This window comes from Somniosus microcephalus, unplaced genomic scaffold, assembly GCF_052327205.1.
Source record: "Somniosus microcephalus isolate GS21.2 unplaced genomic scaffold, FLI_Smic_1.0 unresolved_chr9, whole genome shotgun sequence".
Lineage (NCBI taxonomy): Eukaryota > Metazoa > Chordata > Chondrichthyes > Squaliformes > Somniosidae > Somniosus > Somniosus microcephalus.
Window position 1 is genome coordinate 662,867 of NW_028225187.1, and position 27,488 is coordinate 690,354.

Below are 27,488 nucleotides of genomic sequence, written 5' to 3' on the forward strand. Positions count from 1 at the left end.
CCTGGACTTGGGTATAGGTGAACAATTTCAAAGTTTACGGATGATTCTATTTACTATGTTGCCAAGTTTTGTGAGTGTAGTAGTAGCAGACTTCAGAAGGACAGAGACAGACTGTGAAATGAGCAGACACAAGGCAGATGAAATTAAATGAGGATAAGTGTGAAGTGATGCACTTTGGGAGAAACAACAGGGAGAGGCCGTATAATCTAAATGGGACTATTTTGAGGGGGTGCAAGAGCAGAGGGACCTGGGGGTCCATATTCACAAGTCTTTGAAAGTGCCACGGCAAGTTGGTGAGGCGGTTCAGAAAGCGTATGGGATACTTGGCTTTGTAAATAGGGCCATTGAATACAAAAACAAGGAAGTTACACTAAACCTTTACAAATCACTAGTTAGGAACATAGGACAGGAGGAGGCCATTCAGCCCCTCGAGCCTGTTCCGCCATTCAATGAGATCATGGCTGATCTGTGACCTAACTCCATACACCCGCCTTTGGCCCATATCCCTTAATACCTTTGGTTAACAAAAACCTATCAATCTCAGATTGAAAATTAACAATTGATCGAGCATCAATTGCTGTTTGCGGAAGAGAGTTCCAAACTTCTACCACCCTTTGTGTGTAGAAGTGTTTCCTAATTTCACTCCTGAAAGGTCTGGCTCTAATTTTTAGACTCTGCCCCCAGTCCTAGAATCCCCAACCAGCGGAAATAGTTTCTCTCTATCGACCCAATCTGTTCCCCTTAATATCCTGAAAACTTCGATCAGATCACCCCTTAACTTTCTAAATTCCAGGGATTACAACCCTAATTTGTGTAATCCCTCCTCGTAACTTAACCCTTGAAGTCCGGGTATCATTCTGGTAAACCTACGCTGCACTCCCTCCAAGGCCAATATATCCTTCCTAAGGTGTGATGCCCAGAACTGCTCACAGTGCTCCAGGTGTGGTCTAACCAGGGTTTTGTACAGCTGCAGGGTTTTGGCCTCAGCTGGAGTCTTGTGTACAGTTCTGGGCACCACACTTCAGGAAGGATGTCAAGGCCTTGGAGAGGGTGCAGAGGAGGTTGACCAGGATGGTACCAGGGATGAGGGACTTCAGTTATGTGGAGAGACTGGAGAAGCTGGGATTGTTCCCCTTAGAGCAGAGAAGGTTAAGAGGAGACCTAATAGAGGTGTTCAAAATGATGAGGGGATTTGATCGAGCAAGTAGAGAGAAACTGTTCACTCTGGCAAGTGGGTCGGTAACCAAAGGTCACAGATTTAAAATAGTTACTAAAAGAACTAGAGGGGAAATGAGGAGAATTGTTTTCATACAGAGGATTGTTCAGATCTGGAACGCACCATCTGAAAGGATGCTGGAATCAGGTTCCACAGGAACTTTCAAACAGTAATTGGATGAGTCCTTGAAGAGGACTAGTTTGCAGAGTTCTGGGGATAAAGCTGGAGTTTGGGACTAAATTGGACAGCTCTTTCAAAGACACGATGGGCACAGACACGATGGGCCGAATCACCTCCTTCTGTGCTGTTAGATTCAATGATCAGTGTGAAGTCGCTGGTGTGTCAGCAGGTTGGATGACTGAGTGAATCCCTTCCCACACACGGAGCAGGTGAACAGTCTCTCGCCAGTGTGAACTCGCTGATGTACCAGCAGGTAGGATGACTGAGTGAATCCCTTACCACACACGGAGCAGGTGAACGGCCTCTCCCCAGTGTGTAGGTGTTGGTGTCTCTTGAGCTCCCGGGAGCGTTTAAAACTCTTCCCACAGTCAGAACATTTAAAGGGCCTCTCGTCAGTGTGAACTCGCTGGTGTACCAGCAGGTAGGAGGGCCGAGCGAATCCCTTCCCACACACGGAGCAGGTGAACAGCCTCTCCCCAGTGTGTAGGTATTGGTGTTTCTTCAGATCCCCGGAGCTTATAAAGCTCTTCCCACAGTCAGAACATTTAAAGGGCCTCTCGTCAGTGTGAACTCGCTGATGTCTCAGCAGCTGGGATGACTCAGTGAATCCCTTCCCACACACAGAGCAGGTGAACCGCCTCTCCCCAGTGTGAACTCGCTGGTGGCTCTTCAGCTCCCTGGAGCTTTTAAAGCTCTTCCCACAGTCAGAACATTTAAAGGGCCTCGCGTCAGTGTGAACTCGCTGATGTGTCAGCAGGTGGCATAACTGAGTGAATCCCTTCCCACACACAGAGCAGGTGAACGGCCTCTCCCCAGTGTGTAGGTGTTGGTGTTTCTTGAGCGCCCCGGAGCTTTTAAAACTATTCCCACACTCAGAACATTGCAAGAGTCTCTCCCCAGTGTGAACTCGCTGGTGTCCCTTCAGCTCCCCAGAGCTTTTAAAGCTCTTCCCACAGTCAGAACATTTAAAGGGTCTCTCCCCAGTGTGAACTCACTGATGTGTCAGCAGGTTGGATAATTGAGTGAATCCCTTCCCACACACAGAGCAGGTGAACAGCCTCTCCCCAGTGTGTAGGAGCCAGTGTCCCTTCAGCTCCCGGGGGCTTTTAAAGCTCTTCCCACAGTCAGAACATTGAAATGGTCTCTCATCAGTGTGAACAAGCTGGTGTCTCTTCAGATACCGAGCGCTTTTAAAGCTCTTCCCACAGTCAGAACATTGAAATGGTCTCTCATCAGTGTGGACAAGTTGGTGTTGCTTTAGTTCCCTGGGGCCTTTAAAGCTCATCCCACAGTCAGAACATTGAAATGGTCTCTCATCAGTGTGGACAAGTTGGTGTTGCTTTAGTTCCCTGGGGCCTTTAAAGCTCTTCCCACAGTCAGAACATTGAAATGGTCTCTCATCAGTGTGGACAAGTTGGTGTCCCTTCAGATACTGAGCGCTTTTAAAGCTCTTCCCACAGTCAGAACATTGAAATGGTCTCTCCTCAGTGTGAACTCCCTGGTGTGTTTGCAGGTGGGATGAACAAACAAATCCCTTTCCACACACGGAGCAGGTGAACAGACTGTCCCTGGTGTGACTGCGCCGTTGAACTTCCAATGCTGACGGGGAACTGAAGCCCTTCCCGCCGTCCCCACCTTTACCCGGTTTCTCCCCGGTGTGACGGTGCACGTGTCTCACCAGGTCAGGCGATCGGCTGAATCCAAGTCCACACACTGAACACGTGTGCGGTTTGTCTGCGTTGCGATCCCTGCTCTCTCCTTCCATGTGCAAAGGCCGATGATATTCAGGTCCTGATGAATCCAGCGACTCTGTCAGATCTTGACGTGATGTTTGGTCTGAGCTTCCCGCCTGTAACTGCTCCACTTCTATAATCCTGTAAATTGAGATCAGAAAAGGATCAGAGGCAAATTGTTGTTTAATTTTCCCCTTTCCGAACCTAGGGGCAGTGAAGCTGATTTTCAGGCCCCAGCTGCTGCACAGGTTGGTTGAAAGGATCAGCAGTAATGGTGGCTGTAATACCCACAAGCCCCCGCGCTGCAGAAAGCACTCTGTTGACTCTGAGTCCCGCGCATGTGCTCATGGCCCCGCATTCTCCCTCCTGCTCTGCAATCGCCCGTCCCGATCGGTCCGCAACACGCATGCTCAGCACACAAAACCCCGCGGTGGGAACATCGGGCGTGCATGCGGAGCCACAACATCTGGTACGCGTGAGCGGCTCAGGTGGGGGCGAGTTGGTGTTTCGCCTCAGCCGCCAGGGAGGTGCGCATGCGCAGGACGACCCAACATTCTTCCTGTCAGCAATCACTCCCTCGTTTCTTTAATAAAAACAGAAAATGCTGGAAATACTCAGCAGGTCAGGCAGCATCTGTGAAGAGAGAAACAGAGTTAACGTTTCAGGTCGATGACCATTCGTCAGAACTGCTTGCTCTTTAGTGTCAGCCAGTGGCTCAGTGGGCAGCACTCTCGCCTCTGAGTCAGAAAGTTGTGGGTTCATAGTCCCACTCCAGAGACTTGAGCACAAAAATCCAGGCTGACACTCCAGTGCAGTGCTGAGGGAGTGCGGCACTGTCGGAGGTGCCGTCTTTCGGATGAGATGTTAAATTGAGGCCCTGTTTGCTCTCTCAGGTGGATGTAAAAGATCCCATGGCATTATTTCAGGAAAGAAAGACTTGCATTTATATAGTGCCACCAGATATCCTAAAGTGCTTTACAGCCAATGAAGTACTACAATGAAGTAGTCACTGTTGTAATGTGGGAAAGAGCAGGGGAATTATCCCCAGTGTCCGAGCCAATGTTTATCCCTCAATCAACATAAAAAATGATAGATTATCTGGTCATTATCACATTGCTGTTTGTGGGAGCTTGCTGTGCGCTAACTGACTGCCGCATTTCCTACATTACAACAGTGACTACACTGCAAAAGTACTTCATTGGCTGTAAAGCACTTTGGGACGTCCGGTGGTGGTGAAAGGCGCTATATAAAGGCAAGTCTTTCTTTCTTCACTGGTCTCACCAGCGACCTCTTCTGGCGGTTGGTTGATTGACAGCCGAGAGCCCGCGCATGCGCACTCGGAGCGGCGGTTTGGACCGAGTCCGGCACAGCGACCCCTCCCGGTCAGCAAGGGTAATGACCGCGCATGCCCAGAGGAGACCAACCCCCCTCCCCCACTCGGTGCTGCGCCTGCGCATTGGGATCCTGCCGGACGGAGTCTGCAGTCGGCGCGGGGCCATTCCGGGGAAAGGCCTTGGTGTCGGTTCCAGAGTCGCGATCGGTGACGCGAAGTGAGTTTTCTCCGCTCTGATTGGGTGGAGAATGGCGCGGGGTGGATCGGGAGAGAATCGAGAGAAATAGAAAAACCTCAGAGTCCGCGAGGCCCCGGACCGAGCGGCGGCACTTGGACGGTGCACGTGATCTCCTCGGGGAAACGTCACCCGGGCCCGCGGCCTGATTGACGGCAGCTTCCCACCAATAGGGAGCGAGCGGGGCGGGGCTGGAGGAGCGAGCCGGCGTCGGGTCCTCCAACCAATCGGGGAGCCCGAGGGGCGGGGCTTGCGGCACCCAGTGGGCGGGACTGGAGGAGCGAGCCGGCGGCGGGTCCTCCAACCAATCGGGGAGTCCGAGGGGCGGGACTAGCGGCACCCAGTGGGCGGGGCTGGAGGAGCGAGCCGGCGGCGGGTCCTCCAACCAATTGGGGAGTCCGAGGGGCGGGACTAGCGGCATCCCGTGGGCGGGGCTGGAGGAGCGGGCCGGTGGCGGGTCCTCCAACCAATCGGGGAGCCCGAGGGGCGGGACTTGCACCGGCTGAGTGGGACAGAGGAGGCTGACGGGAGATTTAATTTAAATGAATTTAATTTCCCGCCTGCTCCAACCGCCCACCCTGCAACGTCACGACGTCGCCGGCATGCACCGACTGACACTGAGCGCTCCACCAATGAGCGAGGGGAGGCGGAGCGACCGAGGGGCTTTGGTCCTCCAACCAATCGCGGCGAAGGAGGAGGCGGGGCCTGGGATCGGCCCGCCGCCATTTTGTAAAGGGGCCTGGTCAGGATCTGTGAGCCTGGGAAAGTTTATTTTTAATGTTCCTTTCCCATTTTACAGCTCAAACTAATTTTATTTTACAGAAGATACTTGTTTTAAACAGAGAAACAGAAACAAGAAACCCTGTGGAGCAAATGTGAGTAAAAATATTTTTTCTCCCTGAATTAATTTTTTAAATATTAATTTTCTGCGTTTTTAATTATTAATTTCAAGCACTTTAAGAGAATATGGGAGTGGTGGGGGTTCTCTTAAAGGGACAGGCGCTCTCCTTTTCTATGAGTTTTCATTAAAGGGACCGCGTCCCTGTGGATGACCGATTTTAAAGGGACAGCTTCTCCCTTTTTATATAATGTATATTTAAGAGACTGACATTTAAAGTAGGGCTAATCCCCTGCTCCCGTGAGTGCTTGGTGAGAAATCAGGTGCTGTTTGCTCTCTCCCCCTCCCAATTTTCTGCCAAGGGACAGAAAGCAGAGAGTAGTGGTGAACAACTTCTCCTTTAACTCCACTCATTTCCTCCAAATCAAAGGTGTTGCCATGGGTACCCGCATGGGTCCTAGCTATGCCTGCCTTTTCGTGGGCTATGTGGAACAATCTTTGTTCCAGTCCTACCCGGGTCCCCTCCCTCACCTCTTTTTCCGGTACATTGATGACTGTATCGGTGCCGTTTCCTGCTCTCGCCCCAAACTTGACAATTTCATTCACTTTGCCTCCAATTTCCACCCTTCCCTCACCTTCACATGGTCCATCTCTGACTCTTCCCTTCCCTTCCTCGACTTCTCCGTCTCCATCTCTGGGGATAGGTTATCGATCAATATTTACTACAAGCCCACTGACTCCCACAGCTACCTGGACTACACTTCCTCCCACCCCGCTTCCTGTAAGGACTCTATTCCATTCTCCCAGTTTCTCCGCCTCCGCCGTATCTGCTCCGACGATGCCACCTTCCACACCAGTGCTTCAGACATGTCTTCCTTTTTCCGCAACCGAGGATTCCCCTCTACCGTGGTTGACACTGCCCTCGACCGTGTCAGTTCTATCTCCCGCACCTCTGCCCTCATCCCTGCCCCTCCCTCCCGGAACCACGATAGGGTTCCCCTTGTCCTCACCTTTCACCCCACCAGCCTCCACATTCAACGGATCATCCTCCGGCATTTCCGCTACCTCCAAAGTGATCCCACCACCAAACACATCTTCCCCTCCCCTCCCCTTTCAGCATTCCGCAGGGATCGCTCCCTCCGAGACTCCCTAGTCCACTCCTCTATCACCCCAAACAGCCCTTCCCCTTCGCCTGGCACCTTCCCGTGCAAGCGGAGGAGATGTAACACCTGCCCCTATACCTCCCCCCTCCCCACTGTCCAGGGCCCCAAACACCCCTTCCAGGTGAAACAGCGATTTACTTGTACTTCTCGCAATCTAGTATACTGTATTCGCTGCTCACGATGCGGTCTCCTCTACATTGGGGAGACCAAACGCAGATTGGGTGACCGCTTTGCGGAACACCTCCGTTCAGTCCGTAAGGGTGACCCCGAGCTTCCGGTCGCCTGTCATTTCAATTCACCGCTCCATTCCCACTCGGACCTCACCGTCCTTGGCCTCTTGTACTGTTCCACGGAAGCTCAACGTAAACTCGAGGAACAGCACCTCATCTTCCGATTAGGCACTCTGCAGCCTTCCGGTCTCAATATCGAGTTCAACAATTTCAGATCATAACCTCGGCCCCTATTTCATTTTTACTAATATTTTTCCACTCCTTTCCTCCCCCCCCCTTTCCTTTTGTTTCTCTCTCACACCTGGCAGCTATCTTTTGCCCTGCCAGTACACTTTACACCTAATCCCAGCCTATTACCATCTCGTCTAGCTTCTAATCTCTTTTACTTCTTTTGGTTCTTTTATTCTTTTGTCCGATCGCAGCCCTGCCTTCGATCTAGTTCCTTTTCTCTCCAGTTTTGAAGAAGGGTCAAACCCGAAACGTCAACTCAAATTTCTCTCCACGGATGTTGCCTGACCTGCTGAGTTTTTCCAGCATTTTCTGTTGTTATTTCGGATTTCCAACATCTGCAGTATTTTGCTATCGAGTAGTGGTGAACGGTTTCTTTTCAGACTGGAGGGAGGTAAACAGTGATGTTCCCCAGGGGTCGGTATTAGGATCAATGTTCCCTCTTTTTTTGAGGTGCGTGGCCCCTTTAACGGGCTGCACGGCCCATTCCAATTCCCACGCATGTGCGTTTATTCCATTTATAGGGCGGTGAGCCGGCTGCGCGGGACCTCCAGACCGCTGCGTGGCCGCACAACTTAACGTGAACATTGATTCAGACCACTGCTTTTTTTGATATATATTAATGACCTGGATTTGGGGATCCAGGGCAAAATTTCAAAATTTACATATGACACGATACTCGGAAATGTAGCAAACAATGAGGATAGTAACAGACTTCAGGAGGATGTAGCCAGACTGGTGAAATGGGCAGAAACGTGGCAGATTAAATTTAATGTAGAGAAGCGTGAAGTGATTCACTTTGGCAGGAAGAATGAGGAGAGGCAATATAAACTAAATGGTCCAGTTTTAAAGAGGGTGCAGGAACAGAGAGGCCTCAGGGGGTATGTACACAAATCTTAGAAGGTGGCAGGACAAGTTGAGAAGGCTGTTAATAAAGCATACAGGATCCTTGACTTTATTAATAGAGGAATAGAGTACAAATGCAAGGAAGTTATGCTAAGCCTTTATAAAACACTGGCTAGGCTTCCGCTGGGCACCACACTTTAGGAAGGATGTCAAGGCCTTGGAGAGGGTGCAGAAGAAATTGACGAGAATGGGACCAGGGATGAGGGACTTGAGTTACGTGGAGAGACGGGAGAAGCTGGGGTTGTTCTCCTTAGAGCAGAGAAGATTAAGAGATTTAATAGAGTTGTTCAAAATCAGGATGGATTTTGAGAGAGTAAATAAGGAGAAACCGTTTCCAATGGCTGAAGGGACAGAAACCAGATTTAAGGCGATTGGCAGAAGAACCAGAGGTGCCATGAGGAAACAGATTTTTACACCAAGTTGTTGTGTTCTGGAATGCGCTGCCTGAAAGGGCGGTGGAAGCAGATTCAATATTATAATTCACAAGAGATTGAGGTAAATACTTGAAGGGAAAACATTTACAGGGCTTTGGGGAAAGAGCAGGGGGAGTGGGATTAATTGGATCGCTCTTTCAAAGAGCCGGCACAGGCACGATGGGCCGAATGGCCTCCTTCTGTACTGTATCATTCTATGATGCTATTCTACACAGACACACACACACACATACAGACAGACACACAGACACACAGATACTCACTAAAATACAGTCAGACACACACTCACATTTTTTCTGCACGAACTTTTATTATTACTTTCAAAGACTTTACGAAAAAGGTGGGAATGGTGGGCAGAGGGCTCTTAAAGGGACAGGGACTCTTCTTTTCAAAGTGATTTTCATTAAAGGGACCGAGTCCCTCCTTGCCTGTGGAGGGCTAATTTTAAAAGGACAGTGTCTCGAAATCAGGTGCTGTCTGCGTGTGCACCACCTCCTCCCAATTTCCTGCCAGGCGATCCCTGCGGGCACCACTCCACTCCAGGAGTGGCTCCTAGAATCATACAGCACAGAAGGAGGCCATTCGGCCCATTGTGCCTGTGCCGGCTCTTTGAAAGAGCTCTCCATTTAGTCCCACTCCCCTGCTCTGTCCCCATAGCCCTGCAAATGTTTCCCCTTCAAGTATTTACCTCAATCCCCATTGAACGTTATTATTGACTTTGCTTCCACCGCCCTTTCAGGCAGCGCATTCCAGATCACAACAACTCGCTGCGTCAATAAAATTCTCCTCACCTCGCCGCTGGTTCTTTTGTCAATGACCTTATATCTGTGTCTTCTGGTTACCGACCCTCCTGCCACTGCAACCAGTTTCTCCTTATAAGCTACAGCTATACAAAGCCCTGGTTAGACCCCAGAGAGTCATAACGGCACAGAAGGAGACCATTCAGCCCATCCAGTCCGTGCCGGCTCTCTGCAGAGCAATCCAGTCAGTCCCACTCCCCCGCTGTAACACCTGCCCCTATACCTCCCCCCTTCCCACTGTCCAGGGCCCCAAACACCCCTTCCAGGTGAAACAGCGATTTACCTGTACTTCTTGCAATCTAGTATACTGTACTCGCTGCTCACGATGTGGTCTCCTCCACATTGGGGAGACCAAACGCAGATTGGGTGACCGCTTTGCGGAACACCTCCGTTCAGTCTGTAAGGGTGACCCCGAGCTTCCGGTCACTTTAATTCACCGCTCCATTCCCACTCGGACCTCACCGTCCTTGGCCTCTTGTATTGTTCCACGGAAGCTCAACGTAAACTGGAGGAACAGCACCTCATCTTCCGATTAGGCACTCTGCATCGAGTTCAACAATTTCAGATCATAACCTCGGCCCCTATTACTTTTTTACTTATAATTTTTTCCACCCCTTTGTTTAGGGTCCTCCTTTCCCCCCCCCGCTTCTCCTTTTGTTTCTCTCTCCCACCTGGCAGCTGTCTCCTATCCTGCCAGTACACTTCACACCTAATCTCAGCTGTCTTTTGTCCCCACCGGCCCATTACCATCTCGTCTGGGTTCGAACACCTTTTATTGTCTCTTTTACTTTTGTTCATCGCAGCCCTGCCTTCGATCTATTTTCTTTTCTTTCCAGTTTTGAAGAAGGGTTTTGACCCGAAACGTCAACTCAAATTTCTCTCCACGGATGTTGCCTGACCTGCTGAGTTTTTCCAGCATTTTCTGTTGTTATTTCGGATTTCCAGCATCTGCAGTATTTTGCTATCGCACTGAATTTGGATGATCAGCCATGATCGCATTGAATGGCGGAACAGGCTCGAGGGGCCGAATGGCCGACTCCTGCTCCTATCCTCTATGTTTCTATGTTTCTAAAATAGACTTTACTGACTCAACAAACCTCATTTACTTTGCTGTTTTTTGGCTGACTAAATAAAAGTGTTTTTTGGCTGCAGGTATTTAATTGAGTGAGTTCAGGCTTTGTTAGTCCTGGCCCTGGTCCCGCCCCTTCCTGCACCTCATTGGCTGACACCGCTGTCAATCGACACCACGAGGGGCAGGGGAAGGGAGGGTGATTGACAGGTGGTGATTGAGAGAAGCGCCTGCCCGCGCTGTGATTGGTGCAGGGGAAGGGAGGGTGATTGACAGGTGGTGATTGAGAGAAGCGCCTGCCCGCGCTGTGATTGGTGCAGGGGAAGGGAGGGTGATTGACAGGTGGTGATTGAGAGAAGTGCCTGCCCGCGCTGTGATTGGTGCAGGGGAAGGGAGGGTGATTGACAGGCGACGATTGAGAGAAGCGCCTGCCCGCGCTGTGATTGGTGCAGGGGAAGGGAGGGTGATTGACAGGTGGTGATTGAGAGAAGCGCCTGCCGCGCTGTGATTGGTGCAGGGGAAGGGAGGGTGATTGACAGGTGGGGATTGAGAGAAGCGCCTGCCCGCGCTGTGATTGGTGCAGGGGAAGGGAGGGTGATTGACAGGTGGGGATTGAGAGAAGCGCCTGCCCGCGCTGTGATTGGTGCAGGGGAAGGGAGGGTGATTGACAGGTGGTGATTGAGAGAAGCGCCTGCCGCGCTGTGATTGGTGCAGGGGAAGGGAGGGTGATTGACAGGTGGGGATTGAGAGAAGCGCCTGCCCGCGCTGTGATTGGTGCAGGGGAAGGGAGGGTGATTGACAGGTGACGATTGTTGAAGCGCCTGCCCGCGCTGTGATTGGTGCAGGGGAAGGGAGGGTGATTGACAGGTGGTGATTGTGAGAAGCGCCTGCCCGCGCTGTGATTGGTGCAGGGGTAGGGAGGGTGATTGACAGGTGACGATTGATAGAAGCGCCTGCCCGCGCTGTGATTGGTGCAGGGGAAGGTAAGTGGGCGTGTCCGGCCCCCGGGCCCACGTGGGGTAGTCACAGGCTGGCTGGAACACATGCACAGCCCACCTCGCACCGTTGGGAAGCTTTTCAAATATTTTTTTTTGCGAAACAAATTGAAAACACTCATTAATTCCCCCAACCTCCTCCCCTCTAAAGTGCGATTATTATTATTTTTGTTTTTCTTCATTTGTGTGGGGTGTCCTTTTTTTTACCTTGCGGTGGCGCGCGCCGATCCAAACGACCCCTGGGCGTTGCGTGCTGGCGTCAGCGCGTAATCGGAGGGGGCTGATTGACGCGAGGCGCCCGCCAATCAGGAGCGCGGAAAATGCTGGGAGGACCGGGCGGGCTGACGGTCCTCCAACCAATGGCGGCACGGGAGGGAGGGGGCGGGACCTCGGTGGGCTGCAGGCCGCTTTCCTGCTTTGCAGCCTTCCGGACTCAATCTCCAGTTCACCCCTATTACATTTTTACTTATATTTTTCCCCCCCACCCCTTTGTTTTGGGTTTTCCCACCCCCCCCTTTCCTCTTTTTTTACATGGCAGCTGTCTCTCATCCTGCCAGGACATTTCACACCTAACCTGAGCCGTCTATTGTCTCCACTAGTCCGATCACCAGCTCGTCTGGTTTTGAATACCTCTTAATGTCTCTTCACTTCTTTGGTTCCCTCCCCAGCCCTGCCTTTCCATCTATTCCATTTCCTTTCCAGTTTTGAAGAAGGGTTTCGACCCGAAACGTCGACTCTAATTTCTCTCCACGGATGTTGCCTGGCCTGCTGGCTTTTTCCAGCACTTTCTGTTGTTATTTCGGATTTCCAGCACCTGCATTATTTTGCTATCGTTCCTGCTTTGATTGTCTGCAGGAGCTGTTAAAGGGAAGGGGAGGAGGAGGAGGGTGGATAAAAACCCAGCTTGTGAGTGTTTATTCCTTTGCATTACCTTTATTGCAAGGCTATTCATCAGTTGCATTCATTTAAAAATAAGTGAACCTTTTCTCTTTTCGACTTTTATCCAGAACAAAGAGCCCTGGTGCTGTGAACATTTTGGTGGGCAGCCACTTTTAAAGGGACAAAGACCAGCATTCTTCCTCCTCTCTCTCTCTCTTGTGAGTATTTGTGGTGGGTGAGAGGGTGGGGGGGGGTGAGTCAAAGGGGACTGCTTGGCCATTTAAAGGGGAATGGGTGCTCCCCAGGTATTTAAAGGGGCAGTGCCTCTCTCTGTATCATGTAAGAGCAGGGAGGTTCTGCTTGAACTGTACAAAAACACCAGTTAGGCCACCGCGTGCAGTTCTGGTCGTCCCCATTGCAGGAAAGACTGTGCTCGAGACGGGAGATTTACGAGGATGTTGCCAGGACTAGAGAATTTCAGCTGCAAGGAAAGATTGAATACATAGAAGAATAGGAGTAGGCCATTCAGCCTCTCGAGCCTGCTCCGCCATTCAATGAGATCATGGCTGATCATCCAAACTCAGTACCCTGTCCCTGCCTTCTCCCCATATCCCTTGATCCCTTTAGCCTTAAGAAATATATCTAACTCCTTCTTGAATATATTTAATGAACTGGCCTCCACCGCCTTCTGTGGTAGAGAATTCCACAGGTTCACCACTCTCTGGGTGAAGAAATTCCTCCTCATCTCAGTCCAAAATGGCTTACCCCTTATCCTTAGACTGTGACCCCTGGTTCTGGACTCCCCGACCATCAGGAACATCCTTCCTGCATCTAGTCTGTCCAGGCCTGACAGAATTTTATAAGTTTCAATGAGATCCCCTCATTCTTCTAAACTCCAGCGAGTATAAGCCTAATTGTCCCAATCTCTCCTCATACGTCATTCCTGCCATCCCAGGTATCAGTCTGGTGAATCTTCGCTGCACTCCCTCCATGGCAAGAACATCCTTCCTCAGATAAGGCGACCAAAACTGCACACAATACTCAAGGTGTGGTCTCACCAAGGCCCTGTACAACTGCAGCAAGACATCCTTGTTCCTGTACTCGAACCCTCTCTATTAGCCTGTCTATGTCCTCTTGAAGTCTATCACTATCATCCTCACTGTTCACTATACTTCCAAGTTCTGTGTCATCTGCAAATTTTGAAATCGTGCCCTGTACACCCACGTCCAAGTCACTGATATATATCAACAAGGACAACTTGTATTTATATAGCGCCTTTAACGTAGTAAAACATCCCAAGGTGCTTCACAGGAGTATTTTAAGACAGGGCAGGTGACCAAAAGCTTGGTCAAAGAGGTAGGTTTTAAGGAGCGTCCTAAAGGAGGAAAGAGAGGTAGCGAGGCGGAGAGGTTGAGGCAGGGAATTCCAGAGCTTAGGGCCGAGGCAACAGAAGGCACGGCCACCAAAGGTTGAGCGATTAAAATCAGGGATTCTCAAGAGGGCAGAATTAGAGGAGCGCAGATATCTCAGGGGGTTGTGGGGCTGGAGGAGATTACAGAGATGGGGAGGGGCGAGGCCATGGAGGGGATTTGAAAACAAGGATGAGAATTTTGAAATCAAGGCGTTGCTTAACCAGGAGCCAATATAGGTCAGCGAGCACAGGGGTGATGGGTGAACGGGACTTGGGGCGAGTTAGGACACGGGCAGCCGAGATTTGGATGACCTCAAGTTTACGTAGGGTGGAATGTGGGAGGCCAGCCAGGAGTGCGTTGGAACAGTCAAGTCTAGAGGTGACAAAGGCCCGGGTGAGGGTTCCAGCAGCGGATGAGCTGAGGCAAGGGCGGAGACGGGCGATGTTACCGAGATGGAAGTAGGCGGTCTTTGTTATACTGTGGATATGTGGTCAGAAGCTCATTTCAGGGTCAAATATGACACCAAGGTTGTGAACAGTGTGGTTCAGCCTCAGACAGATGTTAAGGAGAGGGATGGAGTCAGTGGCTAGGGAACGGAGTTTGTGGCGGGGACCGAAAACAATGGCTTCAGTCTTCCCAATATTTAATTGGAGAAAATTTTTGCTCATCCAGAACATATCAAGAAAAGCAGTGGTCCTAGAACCGACCCCTGGGGAACGCCACTGTGTACCTTCCTCCAGTCCGAAAAACAACCGTTCACCACTACCCTCTGTTTCCTGTCACTGGGCCAATTTCATATCCATGCTGCCACTGTCCCTTTTATTAATGGGCTTCTCAGAAAAGTTGAAGCCCATGGCTGTGGCACTTTATCAAATGCCTTTTGGAAGTTCATGTACACCACATCATAGAAACATAGAAGATAGGAGCAGGAGTAGGCCATTCGGCCCCTCGAGCCTGCTCCGCCATTCAATGAGATCATGGCTGTTTATCCAATTTCAGTACCCTGTCCCTGCCTTCTCCCCATATCCCTTGATCCCTTTAGCCTTAAGAAATATATCTAACTCCTTGAATATATTTAATGAATTGGCCTCTACTGCCTTCTGTGGTAGAGAATTCCACAGGTTCACCACTCTCTGGGTGAAGAAATTCCTCCTCATCTCAGTCCTAAATGGCTTAGCCCCTTATCCTTAGACTGTGACCCCTGGTTCTGGACTCCCCGGCCATCGGGAACATCCTTCCTGCATCTAGTCTGTCTAGTCCTGTTAGAATTTTATGAGTTTCAATGAGATCCCCTCTCATGCTTCTAAACTCCAGCGAGTATAAGCCCAATCGACCCAATGTCTCCTCCAACCAGAGCGGACCTGCGTGGGAACACTGAGCGTCGGCGGCAGATTAAAACCGGCGGCAGTGAGTGAGGAGCAGCCCGACCAGAGCTGGCCTGCGTGGGAACACTGAGCGTCGGCGGCAGTTTAAAACCAGCGGCAGTGAGTGAGAAGCAGACTGACCAGAGCGGACCTGCGTGGGAACACTGAGCATCGGCGGCAGTTTAAAACCGGCGGCAGTGAGTGAGGAGCAGCCTGACCAGAGCGGGCCTGCGTGGGAACACTGAGCATCAGTGGCAGTTTAAAATCGGCAGCAGTGAGTGAGGAGCAGCCCGACCAGAGCGGACCTGCGTGGGAACACTGAGCATCGGCGGCAGTGAGTGAGGAGCAGCCCGACCAGAGCGGACCTGCGTGGGAACACTGAGCATCGGCGGCAGTGAGTGAGGAGCAGCCCGACCAGAGCGGACCTGCGTGGGAACACTGAGCATTGGCGGCAGTTTAACACCGGCGGCTGTGAGTGAGGAGCAGCCCGACCAGAGCGGACCTGCGTGGGAACACTGAGCATCGGCGGCAGTGAGTGAGGAGCAGCCCGACCAGAGCGGACCTGCGTGGGAACACTGAGCATCGGCAGCAGTTACACCGGCGGCAGTGAGTGAGGAGCAGCCCGACCAGAGCAGACCTGCGTGGGAACACTGAGCATCGGCGGCAGTTTAAACCGGCGGCAGTGAGTGAGGAGCAGCCCGACCAGAGCGGACCTGCGTGGGAACACTGAGCATCGGCGGCAGTTACACCGGCGGCAGTGAGTGAGGAGCAGCCCGACCAGAGCGGACCTGCGTGGGAACACTGAGCATCGGCGGCAGTTTAAACCGGCGGCAGTGAGTGAGGAGGAGCCCGAACAGAGCGGACCTGCATGGGAACACTGAGCATCGGCGGCAGTTACACCGGCGGCAGTGAGTGAGGAGCAGCCCAACCAGTTCAACAGCAGGGGAGAGAGGTAAAAAGTAATCAAAGTGTGACGTCACCAGGAAGCAGGTAAGTGATTGGTTGGTGAGTATTTCTCTTTTTTTTTAAACTTTAATTCTGGTTTATAGTTTCTAAGGGCTCTCTGGTGTAGCGGGGACTGTTGGTAAACCAGTTAACTGTAGTGTAATCGTGGGATTGATTGATTTCATTTAAATTCAATTAATTAAAGGGTAAGTCATGGCAGGACAGCCGGGCCCCGTGATATGCTCCTCCTGCAGTATGTGTGAACGCAGGGACACTTCCTGTGTCCCTGACAACTACATGTGCAGGAAGTGCATCCAGCTGCAGCTACTGACAGACCGCATTGCGGTGCTGGAGCTGCGATTGGATACATACTGGAGCGTTCACGATGCTCAGGACATCGTGAATAGCACATTTACGCAGTTGGACACACCGCAGGTAGAGGTTGGACAGGGAGAAAGGGAGCGGGTGACCAACAGGCAGAGTACTAGGCGCAGGCAGGTAGTGCAGGGGTCCCCTGTGGCCATCCCGCTCTCCAACAGATACACCACTTTGAGTACTGTTGGGGGGGATGGCTTATCAGAGGAAGGCAGCAGCAGCCAACTTCCTGGCACCAGGGGTGGTTCTGCTGCACAGAATGGGAGGAAAAAGAGGGGTAGAGCTATAGTAATAGGGGATTCAATTGTAAGGGGAATAGATGGGCGTTTCTGCGGCCACAAACGAGACTCCAGGATGGTGTGTTGCCTCCCTGGTGCAAGGGTCAAGGATGTCTCCGAGCGGCTGCAGAACATCTTGGAAGTGGAGGGTGAACAGCCAGTTGTCGTGGTGCATATAGGCACCAACGATATAGGTAAAAAGCGGGATGAGGTCCTAAAAGCGGAATATAGGGAGTTAGGAGATAAATTAAAAAACAGGACCTCAAAGGTAGTAATCTCAGGATTGCTACCAGTGCCACGTGCTAGTCAGAGTAGAAATAGAAGGATACTTCAGATGAATACGTGGCTAGAGGAATGGTGCCAGGGGGAGGGATTCAAGTTCCTGGGACATTGGAACCGGATCTGGGGGAGGTGGGACCAGTTCAAACCGGACGGTTTGCACCTGGGCAGGGCTGGAACCAATGTCCTAGGGGGAGTGCTTGCTAATGCTGTGGGGGAGGGCTTAAACTAAAATGGCAGGGGATTGGGAACCTGAGCAGGGAGACAGAGGAAAGGGAAACAAGGATAAAAGCAAAAGATAGGAAGGAGAAAAACAAAAGTGGCAGTCAGAGAAATCAACGGTTTAAATCAAACATGGCCACAGTAAATAATAATTCCAATAGGTCTAAGAGCGTTAAAAAAACAAGCCTGAAGGCTTTGTGTCTTAATGCGAGGAGCATTTGTAATAAGGTGGATGAATTGGCTGCGCAAATAGAAGTAAACACATACGATTTGGTTGGGATTACGGAAACGTGGCTCAAGGAAGGCCAGGACTGGGAACTCAACATCCAGGGGTATTCAATATTCAGGAAAGATAGGCAAAAAGGAAAGGGAGGTGGGGTAGCATTACTGGTTAAAGAAGGGATTAACACAATTGTAATGAAGGATATTAGCTCTGATGAGGTGGAATCTGTATGGGTAGAATTGAGAAATACTAAGGGGAAAAAAACGTTAGTGGGAGTGGTTTATAGACCTCCAAACAGTAAGGCGGAGGTTGGGGATGGCATTAAAAGGGAAATTAAAGAAGCGTGCAATAAGGGCACAGCAGTCATCATGGGTGACTTTAATCTACATATAGATTGGGCCAACCAAATTAGTAACAATACTGTGGAGGAGGAATTCCTGGAGTGTTTACGGGATAGTTTCCTGGACCAATATGTCGAGGAACCAACCAGAGATCAGGCCATCTTAGACTGGGTATTATGTAACGAGAAAGGAATAATTAGCAATCTTGTTGTACGAGGCCCCTTGGGTCGGAGTGATCATAATATGATCGAATTCTTCATTAAGATGGAGAATGAAGTAGTTGACTCGGAGACTAGGGTCCTCAATTTAAATAAAGGAAACTACGATGGTCTGAGGAGCGAGTTGGGTAGGATTGATTGGGGAATGGCACTCAAAGGGTTGACGGTGGATAGGCAATGGCAAGCATTCAAAGACCGAATGGATGAACTACAGAATTTGTTCATCCCAGTTTGGCATAAAAAAACAAAAAAGGTGACTCAACCATGGCTAACAAGGGAAATTAGGGATAGCATAAGGTCCAAGGAGAGGGCATATAAATTGGCCAGAAAAAGCAATAATCCTGAGGATTGGGAGCAGTTTAGGATTCAACAAAGGAGGACAAAGGGATTAATTAAGAAAGGGAAAATAGAATATGAGTGTAAGCTTGCAGGGAACATAAAAACTGACTGTAAAAGCTTTTATAGATATGTGAAGAGAAAAAGATTGGTGAAGTCAAGCGTAGGTCCCTTGCAGTCAGAATCGGGGGAATTTATAATGGGGAACAAAGAAATGGCTGACCAACTAAATACATATTTTGGTTCTGTCTTCACAAAGGAGGACACAAATAACCTCCCAGAGATACCGGGGAACATAGGGTCTGATGAAAGGGTGGAACTGAAAGAAATCAGTATTTGTAGGGAAATGGTGTTAGGAAAATTGATGGGCCTGAAGGCCGATAAATCCCCAGGGCCTGATAATCTACATCCCAGGGTACTTAAGGAAGTGGCCCTAGAAATAGTAGATGCATTGCTGGTCATCTTCCAGAACTCGATAGACTCTGGATCAGTACCCATGGATTGGAGGGTAGCTAATGTTACCCCACTATTCAAAAAAGGTGGCAGAGAAAAGGCGGGGAATTATAGACCGGTAAACTTGACATCGGTAGTGGGGAAAATGCTAGAGTCCATTGTAAAAGATGTAATAGCAGGGCACTTGGAAAGCAGTGACTGGATCGGACAAAGTCAACATGGATTTACAAAAGGTAAATCATGCTTGACTAATTACTGGAATTTTTTGATGATGTAACTGGTAAAATAGATAAGGGAGAACCAGTGGATGTGGTGCATTTGAACTTTCAGAGGGCTTTCGATAAGGTCCCGCATAAGAGATTAGCGTGCAAAACTAAGGCACATGGGATTGGGGGCAAGGTATTGACTTGGATAGAGAACTGGTGGGCGGACAGAAAGCAAAGAGTTGGAATCAACGGGTCGTTTTCCAAGTGGCAGGCAGTGACTAGTGGGGTACCGCAAGGATCGGTCCTAGGACCCCAGCTGTTCACAATATATATTAATGATCTGGACGAGGGAATTGGATGTAATATCTCCAAATTTGCAGACGACACAAAGCTGGGTGGGAGGGTATGCTGTGAGGAGGATGTCGAGAAACTCCAGTACGATTTGGACAGGTTGGGTGATTGGGCAGAAACATGGCAAATGCACTATAATGTGGATAAATGTGAGGTTATCCACTTTGGTGGCAAAAACAGGAAGGCAGATTATTATTTGAATGGCAATAGATTGGGAGAAGGGGAAGTGCAAAGAGACCTGGGTGTTCTTGTGCACCAGTCGCTGAAGGTAAGCATGCAGGTGCAGCAGGCGGTTAAGAAGGTAAATGGTATGTTGGCCTTCGTAGCAAGAGGGTTCGAGTACAAGAACAAGGATGTCTTGCTGCAGTTGTACAGGGCCTTGGTGAGACCACACCTTGAGTATTGTGTGCAGTTTTGGTCGTCTTACCTGAGGAAGGACGTTCTTGCCATGGAAGGAGTGCAGCGAAGATTCACCAGGCTGATACCTGGGATGGCAGGAATGACGTATGAGGAGAGATTGTGTCGATTGGGCTTATACTCACTGGAGTTTAGAAGATTGAGAGGGGATCTCATCGAAACCTATAAAATTCTGTCAGGCCTGGACAGACTAGATGCAGGAAGGATGTTTATGATGGCCGGGGAGTCCAGAACCAGGGGTCATAGTCTAAGGATAAGGGGTAAGCCATTTAGGACTGAAATGAGGAGGAATTTCTTCACCCAGAGAGTGGTGAACCTGTGGAATTCTCTACCACAGAAGGCAGTAGAGGCCAATTCATTAAATATATTCAAGAAGGAGTTGGATATATTTCTTAAGGCTAAAGGGATCAAGGGATATGGGGAGAAGGCAGGGACAGGGTACTGAATTTGGATGATCAGCCATGATCTCATTGAATGGCGGAGCAGGATAGAAGGGCCGAATGGCCTACTCCTGCTCCTATCTTCTATGTTTCTATGTTTCTAAAGACCTGATAATGGAAGTATTTGAAATAATTGTCTCGATGAAAGAAATAGTGCAAGGTATGTTTGTAACAAGAGATTAAATCAACTGGACCATCAAGCTCAGAAATTACTACTACAAAGATCAGAACCTTTCAAAGGTTATCACGTGCAGTCCGTGTGGAGGAGTTTTACTAAATCGAATCCACAAAGGGTTAAATGATACAGATAACAGATTTCAAAACTTATGCAAGATAGTTCTATAAAGCTATGGTTCAAAGGAATTGCAGCTGAGAGTGCTCTTTTGTGTTAACAAATAAACTGTAGCTTAACTTAAAACATTAAAGGAAACTTAATAATTCAATTAACATTGGTGATAAGCACTCCAGTCCCTGCGGTGTGCAGATGAGTTTACTCTTTTGTAGGGACCATAAACAAATAAACTGTAACTTAAAAAACCATTAAATGAAAGTTAACAAATTAAATTAAAATTTCATTGGCCGCGGTGATGATGCACTCCAGTCCCCGCAGCGCCCACCGGTCGCGGAAGGCCTCGAGCCTGCCGGCGGACACCGCGTGCTCCATCTCCAGGGCCACCGGAAGAGAGGCAGGCAGTCGGGCCGAACGACCCCCTCGACCGCCCGCTGCCTGGACCAGTTGATGGCAGTTGAGTGTAAGTGAGACCCTACAGTTCAGTCTATGACGCCCACAAGTTGTGTACTCAAATGGAGCAAGCTTGGGGTTTGATGTGGTAGAAGGCGAACGAGATGAGAACGGAAATAATCTAGAGTAAGAAAAGGCCCGAAAATTAAACAGTCTGGAACAGAACATCAATTCGTCTTCTCTTATCATGGAGAAATCAAATATTTGACACACTGTGTGTTTGAAACAAAGCTTATTTATTCACTGAAATAACAACAGAAAATGCTGGAAATACTCAGCAGGCCAGGCAGGATCCGTGGAGAGAGAAACAGAGTTAACGTTTCAGGTCTGGGACCCTTCATCAGAACTGGAAAAAGCTGGAGATGTAACAGATATTACTAAGGTAAGAGGCAGGAAAGTTATCCTGGGTGGATCTGAAACAGGAAGGGTGGAAGTTCAGTTGGAATCCACGTGGAATAAGTTGGAACCGGAGACAGTTGCTGAGGAAAGAGATGTGGCTGTGAAACCGAGTCTTGGAAAATGTTGCAAATGGGGATGGCAAAATCATACAGCATGAAAAATGGGAGTAAGGGTTAAAGTCTGAAATTGTTGAACTCAATGTTGAGTCCAGAAGGCTGTAAAGTGCCGAATCGAAAGGTGAGGTGCTGTTCCTCGAGCTTTATTTATTCACTATTTAAACAGAATATTAATCTCCAGCGCAGGTACAGGGGTTATTAAGATCAGCAGAAACAAACCATGATTACTAGAATGAACATGGTTCAGTCCTCAATCTGATCACAGTAAATCATGTTCCATTCACTAATCTGGTCTTTCACCCAGCATTCCCTGCAGTGGACCACGTGCCGCACCCAGACTACAAGAGCCCAGCGCGCAGGCGCGGGAGGGGCCGGTATATTGAGCATGCGCAGTGCGTTACTGGAGATGGAGAGGGGCTGAAGCCGGGAGGGCGATGGTGCAGCCGGTAAAAATCGCGACGGAGGGGAGTAATGGACCGGTAGGTGGGTGGGGGGCTTCATAAACAACTCGTGCAGGAGGCAAGCCCCCAATAATAAGCTGAAGATCCCGTGTTTGCAGTTGTGGGGATTTCTTCCCCTTACAGGCCCAGGTTAACGGCAGCCATCTTTGTAAAGGAGGACGGAAAGTTTCAGTGCGACGTCACCCTATGCCTGAGCCAAAGAGCCATCTTTGTAAAGGAGGGTGGAAAGTTTCAGTGCGACGTCACCCTATGCCTGAGACAAAGAGCCTTGTGTCCAATGCGGGGAATAAAGGCCCACAGCCTCCCCGGGACCCGGGCGCTGAACACGGGACTGGAGAAACTCGCTGCCCCGCGGATCAGACAATCAGCCGGCGCTAGCCCCGCCCCTCGGGCTCTCCGATTGGTTGGAGGACCCGCCGCCCGCACGCTCCTCCAGCCCCGCCCACTGGGTGCCGCTAGTCCCGCCCCTCGGGCTCCCCGATTGGTTGGAGGACCCGCTGCCGGCTCGCTCCTCCAGCCCTGCCCACTGGGTGTCGCTAGTCCCGCCCCTCGGGCTCCCCGATTGGTTGGAGGGCCCGCCGCCGGCTCGCTCCTCCAGCCCCGCCCACTGGGTGCTGCTAGTCCCGCCCCTCGGGCTCCCGATTGGTTGGAGGACCCGCCGCCGGCTCGCTCCTCCAGCGCCGCCCACTGGGTGCCGCTAGTCCCGCCCCTCGGGCTCCCCGATTGGTTGGAGGACACACCGCCGGCTCGCTCCTCCAGCCCCGCCCCGCTCGCTCCCTATTGGTGGGAAGCTGCCGTCAATCAGGCCACGGGCCCGGGTGACGTGTCCCCGAGGAGATCACGTGCACCGTCCAAGTGCCGCCGCTCGGTCCGGGGCCTCGCGGACTCTGAGGTTTTTCTATTTCTCTCGATTCTCTCCTGATCCACCCCGCGCCATTCTCCACCCAATCGGAGCGGAGAAAACTCACTTCGCGTCACCGATCACGACTCTGGAACCGACACCAAGGCCTTTCCCCGGAATGGCCCCGCGCCGACTCCGTCCGGCAGGATCTGAGTGCGCAGGCGCAGCTCCGAGTGGGGGAGGGGGGTTGGTCTCCTCTGGGCATGCGCGGTCATTACCCTTGGTGACCGGGAGGGGTCGCTGTGCCGGACTCGGCCCAAACCGCCGCTCCGAGTGCGCATGCGCGGGCTCTCGGCTGTCAATCAACCAACCACCAGAAGAGGTCGCTGGTGAGACCAGTGAAGGAAGAAAGACTTGAATTTATATAGCGCCTTTCACCACCACCGGACGTCCCAAAGTGCTTTACAGTCAATGAAGTACTTTTACAGTGTAGTCACTGTTGTAATGTAGGAAATGCGGCAGTCAGTTAGTGCACAGCAAGCTCCCACAAACAGCAATGTGATAATGACCAGATAATCTATCATTTTTTATGTTGATTGAGGGATAAACATTGGCTCGGACACTGGGGATAATTCCCCTGCTCTTTCCCACATTACAACAGTGACTACTTCATTGTAGTACTTCATTGGCTGTAAAGCACTTTAGGATATCTGGTGGCACTATATAAATGCAAGTCTTTCTTTCCTGAAATAATGCCATGGGATCTTTTACATCCGCCTGAGAGAGCAAACAGGGCCTCAATTTAACATCTCATCCGAAAGACGGCACCTCCGACAGTGCCGCACTCCCTCAGCACTGCACTGGAGTGTCAGCCTGGATTTTTGTGCTCAAGTCTCTGGAGTGGGACTATGAACCCACAACTTTCTGACTCAGAGGCGAGAGTGCTGCCCACTGAGCCACTGGCTGACACTAAAGAGCAAGCAGTTCTGACGAACGGTCATCGACCTGAAACATTAACTCTGTTTCTCTCTTCACAGATGCTGCCTGACCTGCTGAGTATTTCCAGCATTTTCTGTTTTTATTAAAGAAACGAGGGAGTGATTGCTGACGGGAAGAATGTTGGGTTGTCCTGCGCATGCGCACCTCCCTGGCGGCTGAGGCGAAACGCCGACTCGCCCCCACCTGAGCCGCGCACGCGTACCAGATGTTGCGGCTCCGCATGCACGCCCGATGTTCCAACCGCGGGGTTTTGTGTGCTGAGCATGCGTGTTGCAAACCGATCGGTATGGGCGATTGTAGAGCAGGAGGGAGAGCGCGGGGGCCATGAGCACATGCGCGGGACTCAGAGTCAACAGAGCACTTTCTGCAGAGCTGGGGCTTTGTGGGTATTACAGCCGCCATTACTGCTGATCCTTTCAACCAACCTGTGCAGCAGCTGGGGCCTGAAAATCAGCTTCACTGCCCCTAGGTTCGGAAAGGGGAAAATTAAACAACAGTTTGCCTCTGATCCTTTTCTGATCTCAATTTACAGGGTTATAGAAGTGGAGCAGTTACAGGCGGGAAGCTCATAACCAAACATCACGTCACGATCTGACAGAGTCGCTGGATTCATCAGGACCTGAATATCATCGGCCTTTGCACATGGAAGGAGAGAGCAGGGATCGCAGCAATGAGAAACCGCACACGTGTTCAGTGTGTGGACGCGGATTCAGCCGATCGCCTGACCTGGTGAGACACATGCACCGTCACACCAGGGAGAAACCGGGTAAAGGTGGGGACGGCGGGAATGGATTCAGTTCCCCGTCTGCATTGGAAGTTCAATGGCGCAGTCACACCAGGGACAGTCTGTTCACCTGCTCCGTGTGTGGAAAGGGATTTGTTTGTTCATCCCACCTGCAAACACACCAGGGAGTTCACACTGATGGGAGACCATTTCAGTGTCCTGACTGTGGGAAGAGCCTTCAAAGCCCCGGGGAACTAAAGCAACACCAACTTGTCCACACTGATGAGAGACCATTTCAATGTTCTGACTGTGGGAAGAGCTTTAAAAGCGCTCGGTATCTGAAGGGACACCAGCTTGTTCACACTGATGAGAGACCATTTCAATGTTCTGACTGTGGGAAGAGCTTTAAAAGCCCCAAGGTACTAAAGCTACACCAACTTGTCCACACTGATGAAAGACCATTTCAATGTTCTGACTGTGGGAAGAGCTTTAAAAGCCCCAACGTACTAAAGCTACACCAACTTGTTCACACTGATGAGAGACCATTTCAATGTTCTGACTGTGGGAAGAGCTTTAAAAGCCCCAAGGACCTAAAGCTACACCAACTTGTTCACACTGATGAGAGACCATTTCAATGTTCTGACTGTGGGAAGAGCTTTAAAAGCCCCAAGGAACTAAAGCTACACCAACTTGTTCACACTGACGAGAGACCCTTTAAATGTTCTGACTGTGGGAAGAGCTTTAAAAGCTCCGGGGAGCTGAAGGGACACCAGCGACTTCACACTGGGGAGAGACTCATGCAATGTTCTGAGTGTGGGAATAGTTTTAAAAGCTCCGGGGCACTCAAGAAACACCAACACCTACACACTGGGGAGAGGCCGTTCACCTGCTCCGTGTGTGGGAAGGGATTCACTGTGTCATCCAACCTGCTGGTACATCAACGAGTTCACACTGGGGAGAGACCGTTCACCTGCTCTGTGTGTGGGAAGGGATTCACTCGGTCATCCCACCTGCTGACACATCAGGAAGTTCACACTGACGCGAGGCCCTTTAAATGTTCTGACTGTGAGAAGAGCTTTAAAAGCTCCAGGGAGCTGAAGAGACACCAACGAGTTCACACTGGGGAGAGGTCGTTCACCTGCTCCGTGTGTGGGAAGGGATTCGCTCAGTTACCCAACCTGCTGACACATCAGCGAGTTCACACTGACGAGAGGCCCTTTAAATGTTCTGACTGTGGGAAGAGCTTTAAAAGCTCCGGGGACCTGAAGAGACACCAATACCTACACACTGGGGAGAGGCTGTTCACCTGCTCCGTGTGTGGGAAGGGATTCGCTCGGCCCTCCTACCTGCTGGTACACCAGCGAGTTCACACTGACGAGAGGCCCTTTAAATGTTCTGACTGTGGGAAGAGCTTTATAAGCTCCGGGGAGCTGAAGGGACATCAGCGAGTTCACACTGACGAGAGGCCCTTTAAATGTTCTGACTGTGGGAAGAGCTTTAAAAGCTCCCGGCATCTGAAGAGACACCAACACCTACACACTGGGGAGAGGCCGTTCACCTGCTCCGTGTGTGGTAAAGGATTCACTCAGTCATCCAACCTGCTGACACATCAGCGAGTTCACACTGACGAGAGGCCCTTTAAATGTTCTACATAAGAACATAAGAAATAGGAGCAGGAGTAGGCCAATCGGCCCCTCGAGCCTGCTCCGCCATTCAATAAGATCATGGCTGATCTGATCCTAACTGCCAATCCACTGTCACAGAACCATCTCCTACATCTAACAGAATTAGACACACGAAATAGGAGCAGGATCAGGCTACACGGCCCCTGGGCCCGCTCCGCTACCCACAGGGCCATGACCGATCCGAACCTAGACTCATGTCCAAATTCCTGCCCGCTCCCCGTAACCCTTAATTCCCTTTACTTCGAGGAAACTGTCTATTTCTGTTTTAAATTTATGTAATGATGTAGCTTCTACAGCTTTTTGGGGCAGCATATTCCATGGACCTACCACCCTCTGAGTGAAGTAGTTCCTCCTCATCTCAGTTTTGAAAGAGCAGCCCCTTATTCTAAGACTATACCCCCTAGTTCTAGTTTCACCCATCATCGGGAACATCTTCCCTGCATCCACTCAATCCAACCCCTTCACAATCTTATATGTTTCAATAAGATCGCCTCTCATTCTTCTGAACTCCAATGAGTAGAGTCCCAATCTACTCAACCTCTCCTCATATGTCCATCCCCTCATCCCTGGGATTAACCGAGTGAACCTTCTTTGTACTGACTCGAGAGCAAGTATGTCTTTTCTTAAGTATGGACACCAAAACTGTACGCAGTATTCCAGGTGCGGTCTCACCAATACCTTGTACAACTGAAGCAATACCTCCCTATGTTTATATTCTATCCCCCTAGCAATGAAAGCCAACATTCCATTGGCCTTCTTAATCACTTGCTGCACCTGCATACTAACCTTTTGAGTTTCGTGCACCTGGACCCCCAGATCCCTTTGTACTTCAGTACTTTCCAGTTTCTTGCCATTAAGATAATAACTTGCTCTATGATTTTTCTTGCCAAAGTGCATAACCTCACACTTTCCAGTATTGTATTCCACCTGCCAAATCTCTGCCCACTTACTTAGCCTGTCTATGTCCCTGTGGTGATTATTCTTGTTTTGTAAGAAGCATTGTAATTGGTTGCCTGTTTTCTGCCTTGAGATATATGCTGTAAACTCATTGGTAGTTGATGTCATCTGAGTTGTGGTGGCCATCATAAATTCAGTTCTCTACAGCCTTGGTTGGGACTGGGTGTTGAAGATGTGCTGCTGGGTTTTTAAGGTTAATAAAGCCTAGATTTAGAAAGGCAAATCTACTCTTTATTTCAGTCCCCTTGAAGGTTTTTTATGTCCTCCTCACTCACTACTTTCCCCCCCATCTTAGTATCATCTGCAAACTTTGATATGTTACACTCGGTCCCCTCCTCCAAATTGTTAATATAGATTGTAAAGAGTTGGGGACCCAGCACTGACCCCTGCAGAACACCACTAGTTACTGATTGCCAGTCTGAGAATGAACCATTTATCCCAACTCTCTGCCTTCTGTTAGATAGC

The 27,488-nt window shown here is 50.3% G+C and overlaps 1 protein-coding gene across 1 annotated transcript in view; it reads left to right on the top strand.

Annotated features, from left to right (window-relative positions):
• LOC147084198 (uncharacterized) overlaps nucleotides 1–27,246 on the top strand; it is a 41,915-nt gene extending 14,669 nt beyond the window's left edge. The window contains exon 3 of the mRNA XM_085979320.1: nucleotides 24,201–27,246. Coding sequence (XP_085835446.1) covers nucleotides 24,201–26,036 — 1,836 coding nt within the window. The 3' untranslated portion in view covers nucleotides 26,037–27,246. The remainder of the gene's footprint in view (nucleotides 1–24,200) is intronic.
• The last annotated feature ends 242 nt before the right edge of the window (nucleotides 27,247–27,488 follow it).